We start from the raw sequence: 24753 nt of genomic DNA, 5'->3' as shown, positions 1-24753 counted from the left end.
GATGCCATGCTGCTACTATTGACAGAACAGATGGCAGACGGAGTTGAGAGGGAACTGCTTGAAGCAATCCATGTTGACGAACAGCTGAACCAGCCCACTGGTCACAGGTGGCAGTGGGCCGCCATTTTATGATGTCTAATATGGTCTCGGGGGGGGGGGGGGGGTAGCACCATCTTAAATGGCCTTAGTGCTCTCGTTGTACTTTCTGATGCTGTGAGAGTTCGATTCACTGTAGTTTCACACAAAGAGAAGATATAAAATGATGACAACACACAAGACACCACAAAAGCTTTCTCAGTGAGTAAGGATGAATCTTTATTGGTGATTTCAGAAAAGCCAGACCACATTCCCCAGCATCCATATAGGCAGGATCAGTAGACATTACTGGTGCAATAGGGTAGTGGTGTGCTCATGGGATTTGTAGTTTATTTATAACAGTCACAACAGGTAGTAGTTTATAATCCACATGGGGAAGGGGAAATAGGCTGTGTACATTACCCGCAATGCCGTTTAGTAGCATACCATCATTGTGAGGATGGGCTACAAATGCCCACAAAAAGTTGTAGTAATCATACAGTATACAGACATGTAGAAAAATACCGCTGTTAAAAGTTTATAAGCTTCTGCAAACAAGTCCCAGGTATCAAAAAGTTGCTTCTTTGTCCATCAAAAGATGGGTGGTGTTAGAAGCCTGTGCTGGGAGGTGTAGCTCAAATTCTTCCAGGTTTTTTCAAGTCCATAGTTTGTGGTTGTTTCCGCTTTTGTTACATTACAACACACACACGGACAAGACTACAGCCCTCACAGTGCACCTGCAGATAGTCTCAGTGGATAGTGAACAGGCTCATGGAAAATAAAGTAGAGTAGAGTAAAGATGGTCTTGAAAAATACAAAGGGAGATAAAAATAAGAACTGCATTCCCACTTAAAAAGTTGTAGCAAGGAAAAGAAACAAGAGTAGTGATAATAACAACGACGACAACGACGATAATACTAGCAATAATAACTGTAATAGAGAGAAGAATAAAAAAGAACATTGAATCCTGTCTGAAATCAACAAAGACCTTAAAATCCAGAACTGGTATAATTACAACCTCCCTACCAAGGTGAGTCGGTAGTACGCAGTACAATTCCATCTAATTTTACCGAAATGTACTGCCAAAGTGGGCCAGCTCCGAAATGTATCCTGGTCAAACCATAAAAATAAAGAACAACTTCAGTAATCAAGATTTATCGTAAGAGTTTTTTTTTAGTTTTTTTTTAATCCCCCAGAACACCTGAGAAATTGACAATGATTCCAATCATTTTATACTACATTTATATATTCAAGCCATGTATATTATTACATCTATAGTCACATGTTCAAGCATATATCATATACACACACATATCTAGTGAGAGATTACTTTTCGTATTTAATTGTACATGTGTATGGTACATTAGGGTGTATGATTTCACAGGGTAAAGTTGTATTTAATTGTACATGTGTATGGTACATTAGGGTGTATGATTTCACAGGGTAAAGTTGTATTTAATTGTACATGTGTATGGTACATTAGGGTGTATGGTTTCACAGGGTAAAGTTGTTCAGGAGAGGTATAGACATACTCTGTGTGTCAATATATATATATATATATATATATGATTTCCTCTTACAACACGATACGCTAAATAAAGAACAAACCAAAACAAATAAAAGGTATAGGCAGTTCAGTTACTGTGTTGAGGTGTGTGTGTGTGTTCAGATGGAGGATCAGGATGAGCACCATATATAGTCCGCACTAATAATAATAAGAATTGTAATCAAACTTGAGGTGTGTTAACGGTCGGCATGCTCAGGTTCATGCTAAACACTGCCGACTTAACCTGGGCCATCCATTCCAAACCAGTTTAAATTCAGTTTCACAATTCAAAATTGGCTCAGAAGAGAGAGGGAGAGAGCGATGCTGTAGAGAGTGATGAAGTGTTGTGTGCTATTATACACGGCCCTGCGTTTCAAGGTCCAGCTTGCTTTCAGGGCCAAATAAGTGTGTGTGTGTGTGTGTCAGATAATCTGAGAGCATGTGTGTGAGTACGTGCATTCATGTCATTTAATGTAAAAATGCATATGTAGTCACTGGTCCAGCTTATTTGACTGTGTGGCTTGTAATGTTTGTTTGCGGTGTGCGTCTGTGTCGAACATATTCACCCATCTACATGAATACCTGGCAACACATTTGAGCAATATTTATTCACAAATATCTGTACGGCTGCAGCTGTTCTCACGATTGATCACTGACTGTAGCATTTCCATTTATTTTCTCTCTCTCTCTCTCACTCTCCCTCAGTGCCAGACACACAATTAAAACGATTTAATTCCAGAAAGGAATCAAAGAGAAGATAACAAATTAAAGGGCAACTCCACCACTTTTCAAATTCACTTTCATTATCTCCAACACAATACCAGTGTCAACATACATAACATGGCCAAGGGTATGTGGACACCTGCTTGTCGAACATCTCATTCCAAAATCATGGATATTAATATGGAGTTGGTCCCCCCCTTAGCTGCTATAACAGCCTCCACATACTTCTGGGAAGGCTTTCCCCTAGCTGTTGGAACATTGCTGCGGGGACTTGCTTCCATTCAGCCACCAGAGCATTAGTGAGGTCGGGCACTGATGTTGGGGCGATTAGGCCTGGCTCACAGTCGGCGTTCCAATTCATCCCAAAGGTGTTGAATGGGGTTGAGGTCAGGGCTCTGTGCAGGCCAGTCAAGTTCTTCCACACCAATCTTGACAAACCATTTCTGTATGGAGCGCTTTGTGCATGGGGGCATTGTCATGCTGAAACAGGAAAGGGTCTTCCCCAAACTGTTGCCATAAAGTTGGAAGCACAGAATTGTCTAGAATGTCATTGTATGCTGTAGCGTTAAGATTTCCCTTCACTGGAAGGGACCTAGCCCGAACCATGAAAAACAACCCCGAACCATTATTCCTTCTCCACCACCAAACTTTACAGTTGGCACTATGCATTGGGCAGTTAGGTTTCTCCTGGCGTCCACCAAACCCAGATTCGTCCGACGGACTGATGGTGATGCATGATTCATCACTCCAGGGAACGCGTTTCCATTGCTCCAGAGTCCAATGGTGGTGAGCTTTACACCCCTCCAGCCGACGCTTGGCATTGCGCATGATCTTAGGCTTGTGTGCGGCTGTCCGGCCATGGAAACCCCCATTTCATGAAGCTCCCGAAGAACAGTTATTTTGCTGACATTGCTTCCAGAGGCAGTTTGGAACTCGGTAGTTAGTATTGCAACCGAGGACAGCACTCGGTGGTCCAGTACTCTGAGCTAGTGTGGCCTACCACTTTGCGGCTGAGCCATTGTTGCTCCTAGACGTTTCCACTTCACAATAACAGCCCTTGCAGTTGAACAGCTCTAGCAGGGCAGAAATTTGATTAACTGACTTGTTGGAAACGTGGCATCCTATGACGGTGCCATGTTGAAAGTCACTGAGCTCTTCAGTACGGGCCATTTTACTGCCAATGTTTGTCTATGGAGATTGCATGGCTGTGTGCTCGATTTTAAAAACCAGTCAGCAACGGGTGTGGCTGAAATATTTGGCCGTGTAGTGTATTTCTAGGTTTTGTAGGGGGAAAAAAGTTTAAAAGTTCTACCCAATGACATCATCAAAAGTTTCAACATTTGAAAAACTGATTTTCAAACACTGAGATTTGCGGTGACGTGGGGAGCAAGAAAATACCCTCACTTGGGCTAAAAACTTGTTGCAGGTGATGTCATAGAGAAGCATTTTTTTTTAGGACCCTTCTTATCTTTTTAAGCACAGATAATAGAAACGTGATGTTCTCATATATGTAAACACTGGTTTGGTGTTGGAGATGATGATAATGCAGTTAAAAAGGAAATTTGTCATTTTCATAATCTCCAGAACCACCCCAACGTCAACATATGTGAAAAGTGTTTCCAATGACATCATCGGTGTGCATCATGTGATTTTAACCAATTACAAGTAGGCATTGCCTACTAATCGATTGATGAATTCATTGGAAACATCTTTTTTACTACAAAACATAAATGCCCCATTTTCACATGTTAATGGTACTGGAGATGATGAACATGAAGTGAACATTTTTGAGAATTCCCTTTAAGTGCTTCAACGAACCCAACAGAACAAAATTAAAACTATACAATGTTTGTTTCATCTTCGATCTGTCTATCTCCACAAACATTTACTAAGATAATTATCCTCTCTTGCCATCATGTTATCCCTGGATACAACCATTATACATTCTCTATTATGACCTCTGACCCCTCTATCTTAACGAGTTCAAAATATATCCTTTACCAATCCATTTACCAATAGCCCCCATCTCTATACTAAACACACCCATATATAAAATATACAAAATATTATTTCCAAAATCTCCTCTGAACTGTCCATCTTTGCAAATATAAAAATATACAGTTATGTTAAAATCTCTTTGCTTTCTTCTGTCCTGAACCACCTCTCTTAATCTTCCTCTTCTAGTTATACTGTAGCTCATCCTCTGTTTCCTAGTTTGCCCATGTCTCCCTCCCTGCCCAGTACAGTTAAAAAATATACACGTTTTGTCATAGAAATAAAGTACACACCTGTCTTCCCCTGGCTTGTCTCCTTGTCTATAGCTTAAAAACATTAGTTATCTTGTGATCTGTATGATTTGAACACCTCATTTGAACGGGTGCACGTATGGCCTGCGCATTAACCGGAAAAACACTGCAACGCACCTGATATAAAACACTGAATGACGTCGTGACGCCCAAGTGACAATACCCGTCAAAGAGACACGGGAAGTGAAACCAGCATAGCACAGAATCACTAAATGGAGGCTGCACTCATTACAACACTGCAGGCTACTCGCAACATGGATGCTTACGCCAGGTGTCATACGATGCTTATGTCACGTCTACGTAGGCCGTACGCGCACCCCATCAAATAAAGTGCTGCCACTGCCTTATACCCCTCTCTCCTCCTCCACCACCACCTCCCTCCTCTTCCTCACAAGTCTCCGTGTCGACTCTCAAACTTGTTGAGGATGTTGCGGCAGCGGCCCAGCTCCTTGCGCATGTCGGCCACCTCCTGTCTGAGAGCAGCGTTCTCTCGCTCCAGGAAGGCGGCGCGCACGGTGATCTGGTTCTCCTTAAGGCGCCGGGCGTCACGTGAGCGCTTGGCAGCCTCGTTGTTCTTGTAGCGCCGGCTCCAGTACTTGTCGTCCTGCAGAAGTCACCACAAAGTAGAGGCGTGTTGTGAGGGTGTGTGGGAAAAGAGGAGGAGAGGGGCAAGAAGGCTCAGTTTTGTGATGGCGAGGGGGGCAGGGGGAGAGGGGTCACAACTGAGCATTGTAGTTGCACACTTGAAGCATGTATATAAAGGTTTGTATAAACATTTGTGTTGAAATTACTGAAAAATACACAGAGCCTTACTAATAATGCCGTCACAATTAGCTACTCTACAGACAGCAATATGACAGTTTCCTACCTTATTCTTACCATGGTGTTACATGCACATCTACATGCCAGTTCCATCAGGAACGTATAACTACTTCTTCTGCTCTACAATGAGCAAGAAAGATGAACGCGTGCACCTCAATTACGTAATTCGTTTTAATTCATTGAATTCAGCCTGTAAAGAAAGCTGCACATCTATTAAAAGGTAGACTCAGCAATATGACATCACACGCAGCGGGGAGGACCTCCTGCCTACAGACAGCAACAGAACTTAAACTTGCCCATTCCCAATGTGTGCCCTCCCTTGAGGCATGCCCACATTGTCATTCACTTAAGCAGGAAGTTCACCTGCTTTTTTTAGGATTACATTTTGTTAACTCTACCATTAAGCTTCTTTGGTGCAAACTCCATTTAAAGACAAGAATTGTAAGAAATGTAGCACCTTCTGCTCGTCTGGCACCAGCATCTTGCGTGCCTTCTTGATCATGGGCTGTGGCTTGAGCTCCTCGTCCGAGAAGCGGTGCCTTCGGGGGTCGAAGGCCTCCTGGCCCGGCACGCTGGACAGCGCCACGTCCGCCGGGTCCGGGTCAAAGTTCACCATGACGTCAGCAGTGCCGCTGGTGACCGGCGGGCCCCCTGGAGGCCCGGGGGGACAGGGAGAAGTGGTGGTGGAGGAGGGCGAGAGGTCAGGAGGCCCAACTTGGCCACCTATACGGAGAGGGGCAAAAAAAAAAAAAAGAAATTGTGGTTGATCACATACTTTTCTCCATGGCCAGTGTGAAAGGTCAAAGCCTCAAGCATGCCGATAATAAGGTATAGAGGATGAGTTATTTCTGTGTATAAAGGCATCATCACACATGACACGTTTATAAACAGGCTGCTGCACGGAGGCTGCAGTGTTACTGGTCAGCCACCAGGTGGAAGCAGAGGCCACATCACTCAGTCAGTTTTGGGGTTGAGTTGGCAGCTGGCTGATCCAGGATAAAATGGCACCAAAGCCCAATCTTATTAACAACCATTTTGGGCAAAAGGTTGAAACTGATCCAAAAACAGTGTTGCTGGGTAAACAACCTACATGCAGCGCTAAGCTTTCTTATGGCCCTTGCCATCTCCCCTCTTTAAACCTTTGGTCAATGTCACTCTATTTTACCCTCAGTCAGTAAAATATGCTTGATCTTCAAAGGAGTAGTTCACCATTTTACAGCTTGATGTTAGATGGTTGCTCGCCCTGAAAGTAATCTATGAGCCAAGATAAACTGTAATCATTGATTACAGTTTTTCTTTAAACAGCCACTACAAAATTCAGCTAACCTTAGCCCCCACAAGATAATTAGTGGAAGTGATGGGGGCATGTGAGCATGTTTAAGAAGAATATCCAAATCACCTGAAATCAATTCAAATCTACTCCATATTTGGTTTGATGCTACTTAAAAGGTGATTTGGTTTTTAAATACACGCTCACATGCCCCCATCACTTCCATTGATTGTTAGCTTGTGGTAGTTAAAAGTTAGCTGAAGTTTTTAGTGGCTGTTTAATGAAACCTGATTACAGTATCTGCTGGGCCATAGATTACTTTCACAGTGAGGAACAATCATCAAGTTGTAAAATACACCTTTAATATAAAACATTTTTCACACTTAATAGCAATACAAGTACATTTTCCAGGTAACAATTCTGAGCAGGGTTGTTGGCAACGATTGTTTGATTGCGCTTTGTTTTTAAGGAAACACTTGAGGAAATGGAAATGCTGAAATGGAATGTGCTTTAGGAAGTGTTACATAAAATGCGCTCCCCAGTCCTCTCGCTACATAGCCACCACAAAGACAGTTTCCTACAATACCCCTCCAATCCCTACCCCACACCCCCTACATCTTCTATTTAAAATATGCACAAAATCCTTCCTTTGTAAGTATCCATAGGACAAACCAGTCTTCCTCACGTTCTTCCTCCCTCCTTCAGAAAATAACACAGAGAGAGCACAGCTGTCTAAAGCAGCACCCCCCCGCCCCCACACACACACACACAATAAACCTCACCTTTCATTTCATAGCAGTCTTTCCCTCAGTCCTTATGTCAACAACATGTCATTCTGAAATGTTATGTCACAATGTTGTTCAGTGTGTAAAAATGGTATGGCGACATGGTGGGGATATCTCTGCAATGTAAATCTCACGGCTTCTTTATGTAAGGCTAGTCTTATGCAATATTATGCTAGGGCTCACCAGAGCTCGCTCGCTCTCTCTGCTTTACTCCCTCTTTATGCCTCTCTCCCTCCAACCCCTCCCTTCTCTTGCTCTCTCTCGCGCCATTGCTCTCTGCATCGGCACGTGACACAACGCCTGCACATGGCCCAAGCGTGTGAGAGAGGGAGTAAGGGGGAGGGAGAGAGAGAGGTTTTAAAACATGCAAGGAGAACACTCAACTGGACTCTCCCTCTCTCGTTTTTACTGTATTGCAGTCCTTAAAACCCTTTCCTCTCCACGGGTCATTAAAATGATTTATTGTGCTAAACATTTCTACGATTGATTCCTGAATTTGATCATTTCTCTAAGCGCTCGGATTGTATTCCCTGGTCTGTAACTAATCTATATACACTGCTCAAAAAAATTAAGGGAACACTTAAACAACACAATGTAACTCCAAGTCAATCACACTTCTGTGAAATCAAACTGTCCACTTAGGAAGCAACACTGATTGACAATACATTTCACATGCTGTTGTGCAAATGGAATAGACAACAGGTGGAAATTATAGGCAATTAGCAAGACACCCCCAATAAAGGAGTGGTTCTGCAGGTGGGGACCACAGACCACTTCTCAGTTCCTATGCTTCCTGGCTGATGTTTTGGTCACTTTTGAATGCTGGCGGTGCTTTCACTCTAGTGGTAGCATGAGACGGAGTCTACAACCCACACAAGTGGCTCAGGTAGTGCAGCTCATCCAGGATGGCACATCAATGCGAGCTGTGGCAAGAAGGTTTGCTGTGTCTGTCAGCGTAGTGTCCAGAGCATGGAGGCGCTACCAGGAGACAGGCCAGTACATCAGGAGACGTGGAGGAGGCCGTAGGAGGGCAACAACCCAGCAGCAGGACCGCTACCTCCGCCTTTGTGCAAGGAGGAGCAGGAGGAGCACTGCCAGAGCCCTGCAAAATGACCTCCGGCAGGCCACAAATGTGCATGTGTCTGCTCAAACGGTCAGAAACAGACTCCATGAGGGTGGTATGAGGGCCCGACGTCCACAGGTGGGGGTTGTGCTTACAGCCCAACACCGTGCAGGACGTTTGGCATTTGCCAGAGAACACCAAGATTGGCAAATTCGCCACTGGTGCCTTGTGCTCTTCACAGATGAAAGCAGGTTCACACTGAGCATGTGACAGACGTGACAGAGTCTGGAGACGCCGTGGAGAACGTTCTGCTGCCTGCAACATCCTCCAGCATGACCGGTTTGGCGGTGGGTCAATCATCGTGTGGGGTGGCATTTCTTTGGGGGGCCGCACAGCCCTCCATGTGCTCGCCAGAGGTAGCCTGACTGCCATTAGGTACCGAGATGAGATCCTCAGACCCCTTGTGAGACCATATACTGGTGCGGTTGGTCCTGGGTTCCTCCTAATGCAAGACAATGCTAGAACTCATGTGGTTGGAGTGTGTCAGCAGTTCCTGCAAGAGGAAGGCATTGATGCTATGGACTGGCCCGCCCGTTCCCCAGACCTGAATCCAATTGAAATCATATCTCGCTCCATCCACCAATGCCACGTTGCACCACAGACTGTCCAGGAGTTGGCGGATGCTTTAGTCCAGGTCTGGGAGGAGATCCCTCAGGAGACCATCCGCCACCTCATCAGGAGCATGCCCAGGCGTTGTAGGGAGGTCATACAGGCACGTGGAGGCCACACACACTACTGAGCCTCATTTTGACTTGTTTTAAGGACATTACATCAAAGTTGGATCAGCCTGTAGTGTGGTTTTCCACTTTAATTTTGAGTGCGACTCCAAATCCAGACCTCCATGGGTTGATAAATTGGATTTCCATTGATTATTTTTGTGTGATTTTGTTGTCAGCACATTCAACTATGTAAAGAAAAAAGTATTTAATAAGATTATTTATTTCATTCAGATCTAGGATGTGTTGTTTAAGTGTTCCCTTTATTTTTTTGAGCAGTATATTTTGTTCTTCGTAAAGTTAGTCTGTTTGTGTAGAAGGGATTTAGCAGATCTGTTTTGGTCCGGCGTGAACGTTTTGTCAGAAAATAGAAAGTGACACGTCATTTGAAAGCTACAGCCCTTGTCTTTTTGGAAATCAAACTCAAATCTTACTGCTGGCGATGTCATAAGAGTATGCAATGTAGGTCTAGTCATGGAAAGGGTACACCCTGATGGACATTGTAAAGCATGTATTTGTAATTTTGGAAACAAAATGCACTTCATGGGGGTAGTATACAATATTATGCTTCGTTTAGAAAATGCCACCAGAGGGCGTCAGAGTTTAAGAGGTTAATTACAATAAAACCAAGAGTCAAAATAAAGGGCCCTGAATAGTCTATTGGACAAGTTGTTTGAGACTATACCCTGTCTTTTTACCCTTTGTATATAGCTTCTGCTTGTTTTTGTCCCCTGATCATCTTCCGCTAGCATCAAGCCACCAATTTCGCACTAGACAGGGGATTTATCAATGCACAATGAGGCGTTTGTACTTTGGAATAAAACATAAAGCAGTTCTATTGGCCCTCCTAAATATTCGTTTTTGCCTTGGAGCTTCACAAACTGCCGTGTTTTCCCCCACCGACCAATGCCGACATGGGGCATGTTGAGGAAGGTGCAACTACTGCAATGACAGTTTCAGTCATCTTGTAACATTGCGATCTTGTGACATTGCTCAGACACACACCAATGCAAAACACGCAAACATATGGTCAAAAATAATCCCTCACCTACACACCGGGGTTTCGAACCGGTTCAAGGCACAGAAACAGAACCTGGGCCTCCCGCGTGTTTCACAGAGGTCTATGGCACTGCATCGCAGTGCTTGAGGCGTCACTACAGACCCGGGTTCGATCCCAGGCTGTGTTACAGCCAGCTGTGGCCAGGAGGCGGCGCACAATCTGGATTAGCCCGTCTGGGATTTCCTTGTCCCATCGGACTCGAATCCTTGTGGCGGGCCAGGCGCCTGCAGGCTGACCTCGGTCGCCATCTGGACGGTGTATCCTCCGACACATTGATACGGCCGGGTTAAGCAAGCAGTGTGTCAAGAAGCAGTGCAGCTTGGTAGGGTTGTTTTGAACAGAAACAGTATATTTCTCTCCCTGGTCGGAGAGAATGGCTCTCGACCTTCGCCTCTCCCGAGTCCGTAGGGGAGTTGCAGCAATGGGACAAGACTGGATACCAATTGGATATCATGAAATTGGGGAGAAAAAGGGGTAAAAGTACAAATCCAAAAAATATATATATATTTATAAGTAAACAGAACCTGGAGCGAAAGTGATCCATACTGTTCCGGAACAGAACAGTCATTTTAGAAGAATGGGAACCGCAACCAAACATTTATGCAAAGCGCTCAAGCTGCAGGCAGACACTGGAAGCATACTGTACTGATATTACAATTTTTTATTTAACTAGGCAAGTCAGTTAATAACAAACTCTTACTTTCAATGACGGCCTAGGAACAGTGGGTTAACTTGTTCAGGGGCAGAACGACAGATTTTTACCTTGTCAGCTCGGGGATTCGATCTTGCAACCTTTCGGTTACAAGTCCAACGCTCTAACCACTAGGCTACCTGCCGCCCCGAACTTGATTCAAAAGATAGGGAGAGATATTTTTAATTATCTAGAGAATACTTTTTAATGCTAGTTAAGGATACTATAGGCCTAGGCTAGTTAACATGTTTCACGTTGGATTTATAAATCTACAAAAAGGTAAGACGTGTTTTTCATTTTGGTGCCGCTCTGCACACACAAGCTTGTTAGCTAGCTAGCTCAAAGGACATTCAAAGTTCCTCCATAGAATCCGCTCCTCCTAGGCAGAATTCAGTGGATCTAATTCAGATAACGCATGTCATAACAAGATGCCCGGCACTTCAAGCCTCCTCAACCCGCAAAATTTAATTTGCATCTTGCGCCATAGGCTACACTTGTCTGTCCATTACGCATGTAAACAACTAGCTTGCCTGCTCTGTCCTCAACGATTGGTGAAGTCATTCATGAGCTACATGTAAAAAAAACGGTTGATTTGACAGGTTAAAAAAGGAACGATATAAACCAATACTTTTTTGGGGGCCGAACCAGCTCAAAACTTTATTTCGCTGGTCAGAACAAAAATGGGGGAAAAAAAGTGGTTCTGTTCAGAATGAAACGATGGGGAAATAATTTCAGTTCCAACGTATGCTACACACAGAAACAAACACTCACATGGACACAATCACACACACACACACACACAGTACATACCTACACCCACCCACACCCTCCCCTCTTTTACCACACACTAACTAGAGCCCTGCATGGGCATGAATTTTAAGCCCGACCTGCGACGTTCAGGCCCTACCATACCCAGGCCTGATTGCTTCTGCCATTAGCGGCTCCTCTCTGTCACTCGATCACTCCCTGCGTGCAGGCAGCCCACTCCGCATGCGTTCTGCTCATGGCGGCTTTGAGTCTGTGTATCCATAGCAACGGCTCTGCTTGGGCTACTCTGCCAGACATATTAGAGAAAGGAGGACATAGGAATCCCATTGGCCAACGAATAGGGGAATGTATAACGCCCCACCCAGCAGTTTTCGACCAATCGCATTCACATTGTCATGCTGCATCACGCGATTGCTAAGCTAATCGTCACGCAATCCCTTCTCAAAGTCAGGATATGAGTCAAGAAACGTCCCTATTTTCCTTGAAAAGTACGTAATGTCATGATTCCAAAGTTCTACAATATTACAGATAGCAAGTTACAGTAAGTATCTCACATCTCGGAAAGTATTTGTAATGTTGTACTTCTTGTTGACGAACGTCATGCTAAGGTTGCGTTTTTGAGCTAGCGCCCACTTGACTCTCATTCACTCCTTGAAGGAGATCTCTCCATGTCCCAGAATCGCCCAGAATGCACAGCACGGCCCATTGACGTAGCATGTGCAACGTACAAAATGGCCGTCAATACGATGCCAATGGAGTTTCCCATCTCCTCAAAAGTATCTCTGGCTTTGCTCTGCAAACGAAGAGACATGAGAGAGCAGTTAGCTGTTAGCTACTTTTGGTCACTCTACACTCGAGGAAATGTTTTTAAAAAATAATAATTTCTCCTGTCTTATATTTGCAGAGGTTTAAGGACTTCTGACATCGTGTTATGATCTTAGTCAGATATGGCTGTACTGCGCAGCAGAACACGAGCAAATGGCTCAGCTTCAAAACGTTAGTGATTAATTTAGCGATACCCGAGCCCTACTAGTACCTTAGTTATTGATGGAAAAAACAGGCCCTAACCCGATGTATAATGTTGGGGCCCATCGGGCTCGGGTCAGGTAGCAGAGCTCTACTACTAACCATGTAGGCACTCGGGCCCTCCCATCATGCCTGGCAGTCCGTTTGGTGGCAGCGGCACATTGTCCAGGCCCAGCAGCGAGGAGGAGGATGAGGAGGAGGACATGGAGGACGATGAAGACGAACATGGCGGAGGGGATGACGGCGGGCACTGGGAGCTCTGGTTGGGCACGGCCGACTGCAGGGAACTCTGTGAGGGCACCTGGGCGCTGGCGCTGGAGCCGTTGCCACCTTTGTTGTGCATGGCCATGCCGTTCTCAGTCAGGAACTCCTCCAGGTCCATGTACTGCAGCTGGAAGAGGCCCCCGTCGCTGCAGGGCAGCGTGCGCTCCCACAAATGGGGCCCCAGGAAGGCCGACTGGGAAGGCCGGCCACCTGGAACCCCACCCATGGAGTCCTCGTCTGAGTCCTGGGGCTTGTCTTTATCTGTTAGTGGGAGATGGGGAGAAAGAGATAGAAAGGAGATGGAGAAAGAGAGCGAGCGAGATGGAGAGAGAATAAATGAAAGAGAAAAATTGGAGGAAAACGGGAGAGAGAGCGAGATAAAGAGAATTAATGAAAGAGAAAAATTGGAGGAAAAGGGGAGAGAGAGCGAGATAAAGAGAATTAATGAAAGAGAAAAATTGGAGGAAAAGGGGAGAGAGCGAGAGAGAGAGAGGGTCATTGAGTGCAAAAATCCAGCCTGTTCAGTGTTCATCACTGCTGTCGCTTATCATCACATAATCTGCCTGGGAGCCTTGTGCCTTCAACAGCTCTGCAGGCAACCAACCGCCATTTCATGGCTGCATCAGCAACAGTGCCAGCAGTCTTCCCATCCACACGCAGGCTGGCTGACAAATGTGAGTAAGGGTGTGAGATGCTATGCTAATATCATGAAGGTGAACTGAAATGCTACTCTGACATCATGAAGAGGAAGTGATATGCTAAGCTAACATAATGAGGAAAGAGAGAGATGCTAGGCTAACATCATGAGGAAAGAGAGAGATGCTAGGCTAACACCATGAGGAAAGAGTGAGACGCTAACATAACGAGGGAGTGAGATGATACGCTAACATTATTGGCGGAGGTGGCATCGTCTCGTGTCTCAGCCCTCACTCCCTCGAGTTGGCATCTTAGCGAGGATAATAAGGGGAGGCGAGAGCCATCACATTAATGAGCAAGGAGAGGGGGCTCCAAAATGGGGGATCACTATCAGTGTGACACCGCTGAGAGCTAGGCAGAGGAGATCAGATAGAGGGTAGAAGGGGTAGGGAAGGATGTGACAGGGCTGATTCATAGTGTGATGATCACACCAGGGCTGTACTGGCCAGCAGGACAGCCCAGCACATTATTGTCAGCACACACACACACAGTTTTGGAAGAGGGAGAGAGACATGCAGAGGAAAGAGAGAGAGAGAGAGGAGAAAAAAAGGGAATGCAAAATAAGCCAGACAGACAGGAGAGATGATAGAGAAGAGAGGAGACGTGAGAGGGGTGAAAGGGAGGAGAGAGGAGAGAAATTGAGAGAAAAAGCAATGCAAAAATCATAAATAGACAGGAGAGAGGAGAGATGGAACAGAGGAGTAATTAGGTAGGAGGATGGAGACAGAAAATATAGACGGGGGAATGAATATAAGAGGAGATGTGGTGATAAGGAAGAGGAAAGGGAAGAGGAGACTAAAGAGATTCAAATAGGAGGAGAGATGGATGACAGAGCGATTATGGTGGACGAGGGGAAATATAGGAGATGAGAATAAAGAGGGTGAGGAGAGAAAGAAGAGGGAGTGGAAATAGGAGGAGTGACAGAAGAGAGGAGAGAAAAGGATAGACAGAGAGATATGCAATGCAAAGAAAAGAAGTGGGATGAGAAAAGAGATAGAAGTGAAGGGGGATTGAGGGAGATGTGACAAGTGCAAGAGGAGTGAATGAGGGGGATTTGGTAAATGTGCTAGAGGATGGAGAGGCGGACAGAAGAGGTAGGAGAGGAGAGATACGGACAGCAAGTGGGTGTATATGAGGGTGTCGAACAAAGCAAGCAAGCCAACCAAGGAGAGAAATATACTGTTTCTGTTCAAAGGGAAATGCATCATGCATCGAAGCCACAGGCAAGCAAATATGTTGGATGCAAAAAACACTCAAGACTCCATCTCATGTAATAAAACCCTTCTCCATCCCTTAACATTAGTGATGCATCCCAACTATGCATGCTCTAATGGTGAACTTGATGCTGGTAGGCCCTTTGTGCCCCGACTCCATTGGAGGAACTGTCAGTCTTGGTCAACGTCACCTCTTACACAAAGACATCCATGGAAATGGTGGAGGGCTGCTGTTCAACTCTATAGCCACCAGGGGGAGGCTGTTAGTCAATGTGAATGTTGTTTGTGTACGGACAGCAGCCGCCTAAGGTTGTGACATCCCTTTAACCTAAACGCTAAGTTCCTTATTTTAGGGGACTAGCTACAGAACTATTTCGGCTGCACAGACTGGAATATGTTCTGGGACTCTTCCAATGGCATTAAGGAGTTTACCACATTAGTCACCGGCTTCATTAATAAGTGTATCAATGACGATGTGCCCACAGTGGTCATACGTACATATCCCAACCAGATGCCATTGATTACAGGAAACATCCGCACTGAGCTAAAGGTTAGAGCTGCCACTTTCATGGAGCAGGACACTAATCCGTACACTTATAAGAAATCCCGCTATGCCCGCCGACGAACCATCAAACATGCAAAATGTCAATACAGGACTAAGATCAAATCCTACAACACTGGCTCTGATGCTCATCGGATGTGTCTTAACAGATTACAAAAGGGAAACCCAGCCAAGAGCTGCCCAGTGACACGAGCCTACCAGACAAGCTAAATGCCTTCTATCCTTGTTTCGAGGAAAGCAACCCTGAACCATGCGAGAGCACGTTGTTCCGGACGACTGTATGATCACACTGTCCAAAGCCAATGTGAGTAAGACCTTTAAACAGGTTAACATTCACAAGGGACAGACAGATTACCAGGACGCGTACTCAGAACATGCGCTAACCAGCTGGCAAGTGTCTTCACTGACATTTTCAACCTGTCCCTGAGTCTGTAATACCTATATGTTTCAAGCAAACCAACATAGGTTACCTTGGCGTTCTTAGCCACAGTGGCTGTCTAAATGACTACCGCCCTGTAACACACATCTGTAACCATGAAATGTTTTGAAAGACTGGTCATGGCTCGCATCAACACCATCATCCCAGAAACCCTGGACCCAGTCCAATTTACATACCGCCCCAAACAGATCCACAGATGACGCAATCTCTATTGCACTTCACACTGCTCAATCCCACCTGAACAAAAGGAAGAATGCTGTTCATTGACAACAGCTCAGCATTCAACACCATAGTGACCTTCGAGATCATCACTAAGGATCCTGGGACTGAACCCTCCCTCTGCAACTGGATACTGGACTTCCTGACGGGCTGCCCCCCAGGTGGTGAGGGTAGGCAACATCACATCTGCCACGCTGACCCCCCTGCGTGTTCACCCACGACTTCGTGGCTGCGCAAGTCTCCAACACCATCACATTAAGTCTGCCGACGGGGCTGTAGTAAAGCAGGTCGAGAGCTTCAAGTCCCTCGGTGTCCACATCACTAAGGACCTATCATGGTCCAAACACACCAACACAGTTGTGAAGAGGGCACGAAAATGCCTCTTCCCCCTCAGGAGGCAGGAGTCTGAGAAGATTTGTCATGGGCCCTCAGATCCTCAAAAAGTTCTACAGCTGCACCATTGAGGGCATCTTGACTGGCTGCATCACCGCTTGGTAAGGCAACTGCTCGGCATCCGACCACACGGCGCTACAGAGAGTAGTGCATATGGCCCAGTATATCACTGGGGCCGAACTCCCTACCCTCCAGGACCTCTATACCAGGCGGTCATTGCAGCGGGAAGTACGGGGTTGCTAAGGGTGCTGCAGCCCCCCCTGAAAAAAATCTAAATTATATTTGAAATAAATAATTTTTCAGAAAAGTAGTGCACCGGGCATTTAATAGTCCTGTATTAACAGACCAATATAGCCGTCTGCAGTGCCAGAACAGGCAAAAAGATTAGTCCAGTCCCACCCCAACTACTTCCCACGGCTATGCAGGCAGTGTCAGAGGAAGACCCTAGAAATTGTCAAAAACTCCGGCCACCCAAGTCATAGACTCTTCTCTTTGCTACCGCACGGCAAGCGGTACAGGAGCACCAAGTCTTTGATCAAAAGGCTCCTGAACAGCTTCTACCCTCAAGCCACAAGACTGCTGAACAGTTAATCAAATGGCTACCCAGACAATTTACATTAAAGCCCTCTATTATTTATTTCTCAGTTGTTTTGCACTGACACTCCAAAACACACATTACATACAGTCGCACACACATGCATTTTGACGCCACACACACTGCTGCTACTCTGTTTATTATATATCCTGATTGACTAGTCACTTTTCCCCCTACCTACTTGTACATACTATATTACTTCAATTACCTCATACCACTGAACAATGACTCGGTACTGGTACTCCTTGTATATAGCATCGTTATTGTTATTATTGTGTTACTATTTCCTTTTTTATTTAGCAAATATTTGTCTCTCTTTTTAACTCTGCACTGTTGGGAATGTCCTCGTAATTAAGCATTTCACTGTAAAGTCTGCAGTGGTTGTATTTGGAGCATGTGACCAATAAAATTTGATTTGACTCAAAGTTCTGGTTGTCCCCGCTTCACATGCTGTTCTCATCTGAGATGCAGTATGTGAAATCTGACGCCTTATTTGCATAGGGAGCGACACATTTTCTGGCCTATCTAAACAAAGGATCGATTTCCTCTGGCTGTGAAGCGTGCAGCTCCGCTTACAATGAATACAGCATATGAAAACAGGTGAGGCTAGCGATTGCAGAAAGAAAATATCTCTCACTGTGATGTTCTCAGATGGACTTAGAGCTCTCAACATGAAAAAAATACAAAATAATTTAGAACAATATAAACAAGACCACTTTCTCTTGGTTACAGAGCAACTAAATCATTTTGTGCTTAAAGTTGAAGTTGTAACAAGTCAATAGGCGTTTGAATGGCGTCTTTTCTGTTGTCGGTTATATGAAATGATGTCAATTTTGTACTGTCACAAAGTATGATCATACTTATTTTACAGCTATAAGAAAGATTAAATATTATAGTAAGTCATTACCGTAATCATTTGATTGTTACTATATTTAGAATGCATTTTAATCATTTCAAGCCCTTTCCCCAACTTTTGTTGAATAGGAAATAAATCATACATGATTTTTCATATTTTCATCATATATGTAGTGTGAACACCTCAGCATTTTATAACTACTTGCCAGAAAGGTGAGATTTTAATATTTCTATCAGTATAAGCAATATATAGTCATTCTTATGGCCTTCATGATAAATAACTACTTTTGGGTACATTATTTTTTTTACATTACATTTAACAACCTTCCCTGCCCCCACCCTTAGTTAACATTTGACCATTTACAATGTATCTAGTCTGTGTTTGTTGGATCAATGTTTTTTGGATTGAGAGCTCATGTTAGACATCCTTATACACTGAGTGTACAAAACATTTGGAATACCTGCTCTTTCCATGACATAGACTGACCAGGTGAATCCAGGTGATTGATGTCACTTGTTAAATCCACTTCAATAAAGTATAGAATGTTGTTTTATTATTTAACTAGGCAAGTAAGTTAAGAACAAATTATTATTTACAATGACGGCCTAGGAACAGTGGGTTAACTGAACGACAGATTTTTACCTTGTCAGCTCGGGGATTCGAACTAGCAACCTTTCGGTTACTGGCCCAACGCTCTAACCACTAGGTTACCTCCCACCCCATACAATAGATGAAGGGGAAGGGCCAGGTTAAAGGATTTTTAAGCCTCGAGACAATTGAGACATTGATTGTGTATGTGTGCCATTCAGAGAGTGAATGGGCAAGACAAAAGATTAAAGACCTTTGAACGGGGTATGGTAGTAGGTGCCAGGTGCACCGGTTTGAGCGTGTTTCGAACTGCAACGCTGTTGGGTTTTTCCATTTCAAAAGTTTACTGTGTGTATCCAGAATGGTCAACCACCCAAAGGACATCAAGCCAACTATGGGAAGCATTGGACTCAACATAGGCCAGCATCCTTATAGAACGCTTTCGACACCTTGTTCAATCCATGCCCCAAACGAATTGAGACTGTTCTGATCACAAAAGGGGGTGAAACTAAAATATGTTCCTAATGTTTTTTACACTCAGTGTACATTAATATCATGAGCTTTGTCCTTAACGAAGGATAAACACACTCATGTTCTATGCTGTGTATGTGTTTTTGCTGGCAACAAAAATATGAACCTATTGCCATAAGAAGTAATGCATTATACAAGTTAATGCAAGAATGCTTTATATTTATAAACATGAAACAAGCAAATGGAATAAAAACAAAGATTGCAGGCCAACCTGTGTGTATGTGTATTTATTTTAATATTTGTTATGCATATACGGTCCCCTTCCTGCTCTCACCACACACACAAACCTCACCTTTCATTGCACAGCAGTCTTTCGCTCGCTGGTCAACCTTGATGGGCAGCTGTAGGAGAGTCTTGAGGCTGGCCATGGAGTTCAAGTGTCCACCGGTCGGGACACTGCCCGCAAGGTTACCCGTGCCGAACTGTGGGCTCGCTCCAGCCGGGAGGTCAGGCGGTAGGAGCTGTGTGAGCGGCCTAGACATGATTGGGATGGTGGTTGATTCCCACGGTGGAATGAGCGCGGAATTTATCCGATTAATCCACAAAACGATTGACTGGCTGTCAGCGGGTTCACAACACAGTGACGTGACGATTAAAAAGGTGGACAGGTGGGCAGCTGAAAACACACTGCTAGACCGACTGTTATTTACCTCATTCGAACACCAAATGTTAGCCTATCTAAATATGCATTAAGTGCTAGAGAATAATAGTAAAATTCGACATGACAAATATAACTTGATATCAACAATAAACTATTGCTATTGCTCTTCCAACTTTCCATGAGAAAATCAAAAGTGAAAATGATGTCCTCAAAAATATGTTCATGGTAAAATGTGTTCCTATTCAATATCCTTAACAGATGCAATGTGCCCTTTAAGAGTTAATCACTTATCCCTGCCTCTATCTATGAGATAAACAAAGTTGCACGTCAGCGCTCAGATATCGCCAAAATGCCTTGCTTGATGATGTCCGTTTAATTGAGGATAATAGGCATCAAACCGAGTTGATTTTCTTCTTGACCTGGACAAAAATAAAACAAACCTGAGGGTTGTCCATGGAGTAAAATGGATTGTGGAGCGATACCTGGAAATCCAATAATAGAGAAAATACGTGTGGGCGGGGGGTGATACGAGGGGGGAAAAAAGTATTCGTCAAATAATATCCAACATGAGTAGGATAGGTGTTGAGGTCTCTTGTTTTTCCTCTCCCTACTTAGTCGATGTCGCTCCCTCCGTCTTTCGCTCTCGTTATTTTTGTCGTTTACCTTCTTTCCCTGCCTTTCTGTAGGCTACGAGCAAGGAAGCAACCGAGCGCGGCAAGAGTCAGCTGGAACGAACACGGGCCGCTCTCGTGACATCACCGCTCACAGGGGATTGGCGCTGGGGAGAGGCTGATCAATATTCATGATCTACAACTCCTAAAACGCCCAAAACAACATTAATGAGCACCACCCCTTCATAAACAAACCAGTCAGGGGGAGTTGTCGATTACTGTAACCAATTACTGCATAACTTTTAATGTAACCAATGGATGGAACACGTGGTTGACCTTAATGTCAGTTATAAAGCTAAACTAGTAACCACGAGATGAATGGACCAATGTACATATCTGATTAAGATCACGGGTCCTGTAGGTTACACACAAACTCCACAACTGTAACCAATCCTAAACCTACACAAGAATGGAATTGCTTTGCAATGTCCAGTACCCTCTGATTTATGAAAAAAAAAATGTTACTATTAAATTCCTTGTAGACTACTTGGGGTGTGGACTATCTCTGTAATTTCAAGGATCCGGATCCCAAATTCAACAAATTATTAAAATTATCTTTATCAATATTTTTGCATTAAATGTGAAAGTCTGTGTTTTGGCCGACACAAAATATCTATCTCCCTACTACCTTAAAACCGATTCCTGCACTCGAAGGGAGCACATGGCCCTGGCACGCGCGGATGCTGCCTACCAGCGATTGGTTCAAATTAGGTTAGTCTCTGCCCTTTGCAGAACGCTATTGGACAAAACTAGGTCATTGGCTCCGCCCAAAGATTTCCCCATGGTAGGGCCGCGTGAGACAGAGGCGAGGTAAAACAGGCAAGTGAGCCCAGTGAGATTGAACGGATTAGTGTTTCATTTAGCAAGATCCAGAGATCATACGGAATTTGCTTTAAAGTAATTGGTGACCACCGCACAGTGTAAAAGTGTTGCTTGATCATTTCCTTATTATAGTATTCCCATAATGACAATAGGCTATTAACACTTAAAATATATATATGGAAGGTACTTCTCTATATTAACTACCCCTCTAGGTAATATTTGCTTTGAAAGTTAAATACAATTTTGTCTTGATAGTAATAATTTCCAATTTTATCTGTCACACTTCTGAAGTACAACAGTGTGATGTGCTATTTTACATAATTTAAAAACAGCTTCTGAGGAACTATGTTTAGGAAAAGTAGACCATATTATCAAATCCACATCACAACTCTTACAATTCATTTTTTAAAAGACAGACATTAATGCTTTGTATTATTTATATTACTATTCACATGGGGCCTTTCAATAAAGTAGGGGATATGTTGGGATTTGAATTAAATGAACAACATGGATTGTCTGCCTTGATAATCCCAAATTTGAGTGGTTAAAATTGCCTAATGCATTTGATTTTATATTGTGTCATTAATTAAACAATAACCTGTCACAATTTATTAAAACTTCAATTTTAAAATATGCATTAGACCTACAAACCACTAGATGGAGGCAATACTGCAGTTTTCAAGAGCAAACATATCATAAACCAAAAACATTCAAAATACATGGACAAATTATTCACACAGATTAATCACTCCTTGACTTGTGTATATGGTGTGAATTGTTATAGGATGGATACTTTCAATGTGCATGTATAACTTCATTTCTTTATGTAAATTGCAATGTTTCTCATACACAAAATATTCCCCTCCGTCTCCCTGGTCATACTTCTTCTGTAAGCGTTCATAAAAGGGCCTCATATGGCCATCTAGAGGACACTGAATAGTATTACACAAGTCATTTTCTAACCACAGATGCATGGCAGTTCTCCCAACAGTAATCAAATGTTACTGTGCGCTTAATGTGTATCTATCTAATTTGCAGTTTTGACTGCAGATTCACACCATTTACCCTATGAGAAACTAACGTGTGTTTAATGCATGCCCTGCAAACTGGTGACAAAATACAGTATATCAAAAAATAAAGAACTTTCTAAAAGGAGAATTCTAGGAAATACACACATAAGCAATTTTCCAGTTAGGGAAACTTTCAGAACAGCCGGTTGTGAGTCTGACAAACAGCCGTACTCATCCTCAGGGATTTTTTCACTGTTTCGAAATGGAGCATGGAATGTGCCAACAAGTGAGCAATAAACATCTCTGCAGTGTAAGGACAGTGCACTGGGGCGCCAAGTGTGGAGGACCTGGCTATTCTGCCATTCTTTTGAACCTGTTAACTGATCAACACAAAGTGCATTCTGAAAGTATTCAGACCCCTTGACTTTTCCACATTTTGTTACATTACAGCCTTACTCTAAAATGGAATATATACACTACCGTTCAAAAGTTTGGGGTCACTTAGAAATGTCATTGTTTTTGAAAGAAAAGCAAATGTATTGTCCATTAAAAAACATCAAATTGATCAGAAATACAGTGTAGACATTGTTAATGTTGTAAATGACTATTACAGCCGGAAACGGCTGATTTTTAATGGAATGTCTACATAGGCCCATAATCAATCATCACTCCTGTGTTCCAATGGCACGTTGTGTTAGCTAACACAAGTTTATCATTTTAAAAGTTTAATTGATCATTAGAAAACCCTTTTGCAATTATGTTAGCCCAGATGAAACTGTTGTTCTGATTAAAGAAGCAATAAAACTGGCCTTCTTTAGACTAGTTGAGTATCTGGAGCATCAGCATTTGTGGGTTCGATTACAGGCTCAAATTGGCCAGAAACAAATAACTTTCTTTTGAAACTCATCAGTCTATTCTTGTTCTGAGAAATGAAGGCTATTCCATGCGAGAAATTGCCAAGAAACTGAAGATCTCGTAGAACGCTGTGTACTACTCCCTTCACAGAAAAGCGCAAACTTCATTAAATAGTACCCGCAAAACACCAGTCTCAACGTCAACAGTGAAAAGGCAACTCCAGAATGCTGGCCTTCTAGACAGAGTTGCAAAGAAAAAGCCATCTCTCAGACTGGCCAATAAAAATAAATTATGAAGATGGGCAAAAGAACACAGACACTGGATAGAGGAACTCTGCCTAGAAGGCCAACATCCCAGAGTCGCCTCTTCACTGTTGACATTGAGACTGGTGTTTTGCGGGTACTATTTAATGAAGTTTGCGCTTTTCTGACGAGTAATAACTGACGAGTTTCAGAAGAAAGTTATTTGTTTCTGGCCATTTTGAGCCTGTAATCGAACCCACAAATGCTGATGCTCCAGATACTCAACTAGTCTAAAAGCCAGTTTTATTGCTTCTTTAACATAATTGCAAAAGGGTTTTCTAATGATCAATTAACCTTTTAAGATAAACTTGGATTCGCTAACACAACGTGCCATTTGAACACAGGAGTGATGGTTGCTGATAATGGGACTCTACGCCTATGTAGACATTCCATAAAAAATATGCTGTTTCCAGCTACAATAGTCATTTACAACATTAACAATGTCTACACTGTATTTCGGATCAATTTTATGTTATTTTAATGGACTTTTTTGTTGCTGCTTTTCTTTCAAAAAACAAGGACATTTCTAAGTGACCCCAAATACCCCATATAGACAAAGCAAAAACAGGTTAAGACATTTCTGAAACTCGATTAAAAAAATAAAACAAAAAATATCACATTAACATAATTATTCAGAACTTTGTTGAAGCATCTATGGCAGCAATTTCAGCCTAGAGTCTTCTTGGGTATGACGCTACAAGCTTGGCACTCCTGTATTTGGAGAGTTTCTCCCATTATTCTCTGCAGATCCTTTCAAGCTCTTTTAGGTTGGATGGGGAGCATCGCTGCACAGCTATTTTCAGGACTCTCCAGAGATGTTCGATAGGGTTCAAGGTAACTCAAAGACATTGAGACTTGCCGCGAAGCCACTCCTGCATTGTCTTGGCTGTGTGCATAGAGTCGTTGTCCTGTTGGAAGGTGAACCTTCGCCCAAGTCTGAGGTCTTGAGCGCTCTGAAGGAGGTTTTCAACAAGGAGCTCTCTGTACTTTGCTCCGTTCATCTTTCCCTCAATCCTGCCTAGTCTCCCAGTCACTGCCGCTGAAAACATCCCCACAGCATGATGCTGCCACCACCATGCTTCACCGTAGGGATGGTGCCAGGTTTCCTCCAGACGTGATACTTGGCATTCAGGCCAAAGAGTGGAATCTTGGTTTCATCAGACCAGATAATCTTGTTTCTTACAGTCCGAGTCCTTCAGGTGCCTTTTGGAAAACTCCAAGCAG

General features: G+C 43.6%; 1 protein-coding gene across 1 annotated transcript; it reads right to left on the bottom strand.

Annotated features, from left to right (window-relative positions):
* Nucleotides 1-290: 290 nt before the first annotated feature.
* LOC106570004 (hepatic leukemia factor) lies at nucleotides 291-20627 on the bottom strand. Its single transcript, XM_014141848.3, has 4 exons — nucleotides 19561-20627; nucleotides 13014-13436; nucleotides 5930-6195; nucleotides 291-5254 (listed from the first exon to the last, which is right to left on the bottom strand). The coding sequence occupies exons 1-4, from the start codon at nucleotides 19748-19750 to the stop codon at nucleotides 5039-5041; spliced, it is 1095 nt and encodes a 364-aa protein (XP_013997323.1). The 5' UTR covers nucleotides 19751-20627; the 3' UTR covers nucleotides 291-5038.
* Nucleotides 20628-24753: the final 4126 nt, after the last annotated feature.

Source organism: Salmo salar, chromosome 14 (assembly GCF_965601325.2).
Source record: "Salmo salar chromosome 14, fSalSal1, whole genome shotgun sequence".
NCBI classification, from domain to species: domain Eukaryota; kingdom Metazoa; phylum Chordata; class Actinopteri; order Salmoniformes; family Salmonidae; genus Salmo; species Salmo salar.
Note: the sequence above shows the minus strand (reverse complement) of the source record. Positions and strands in the feature narration are given on the sequence as shown.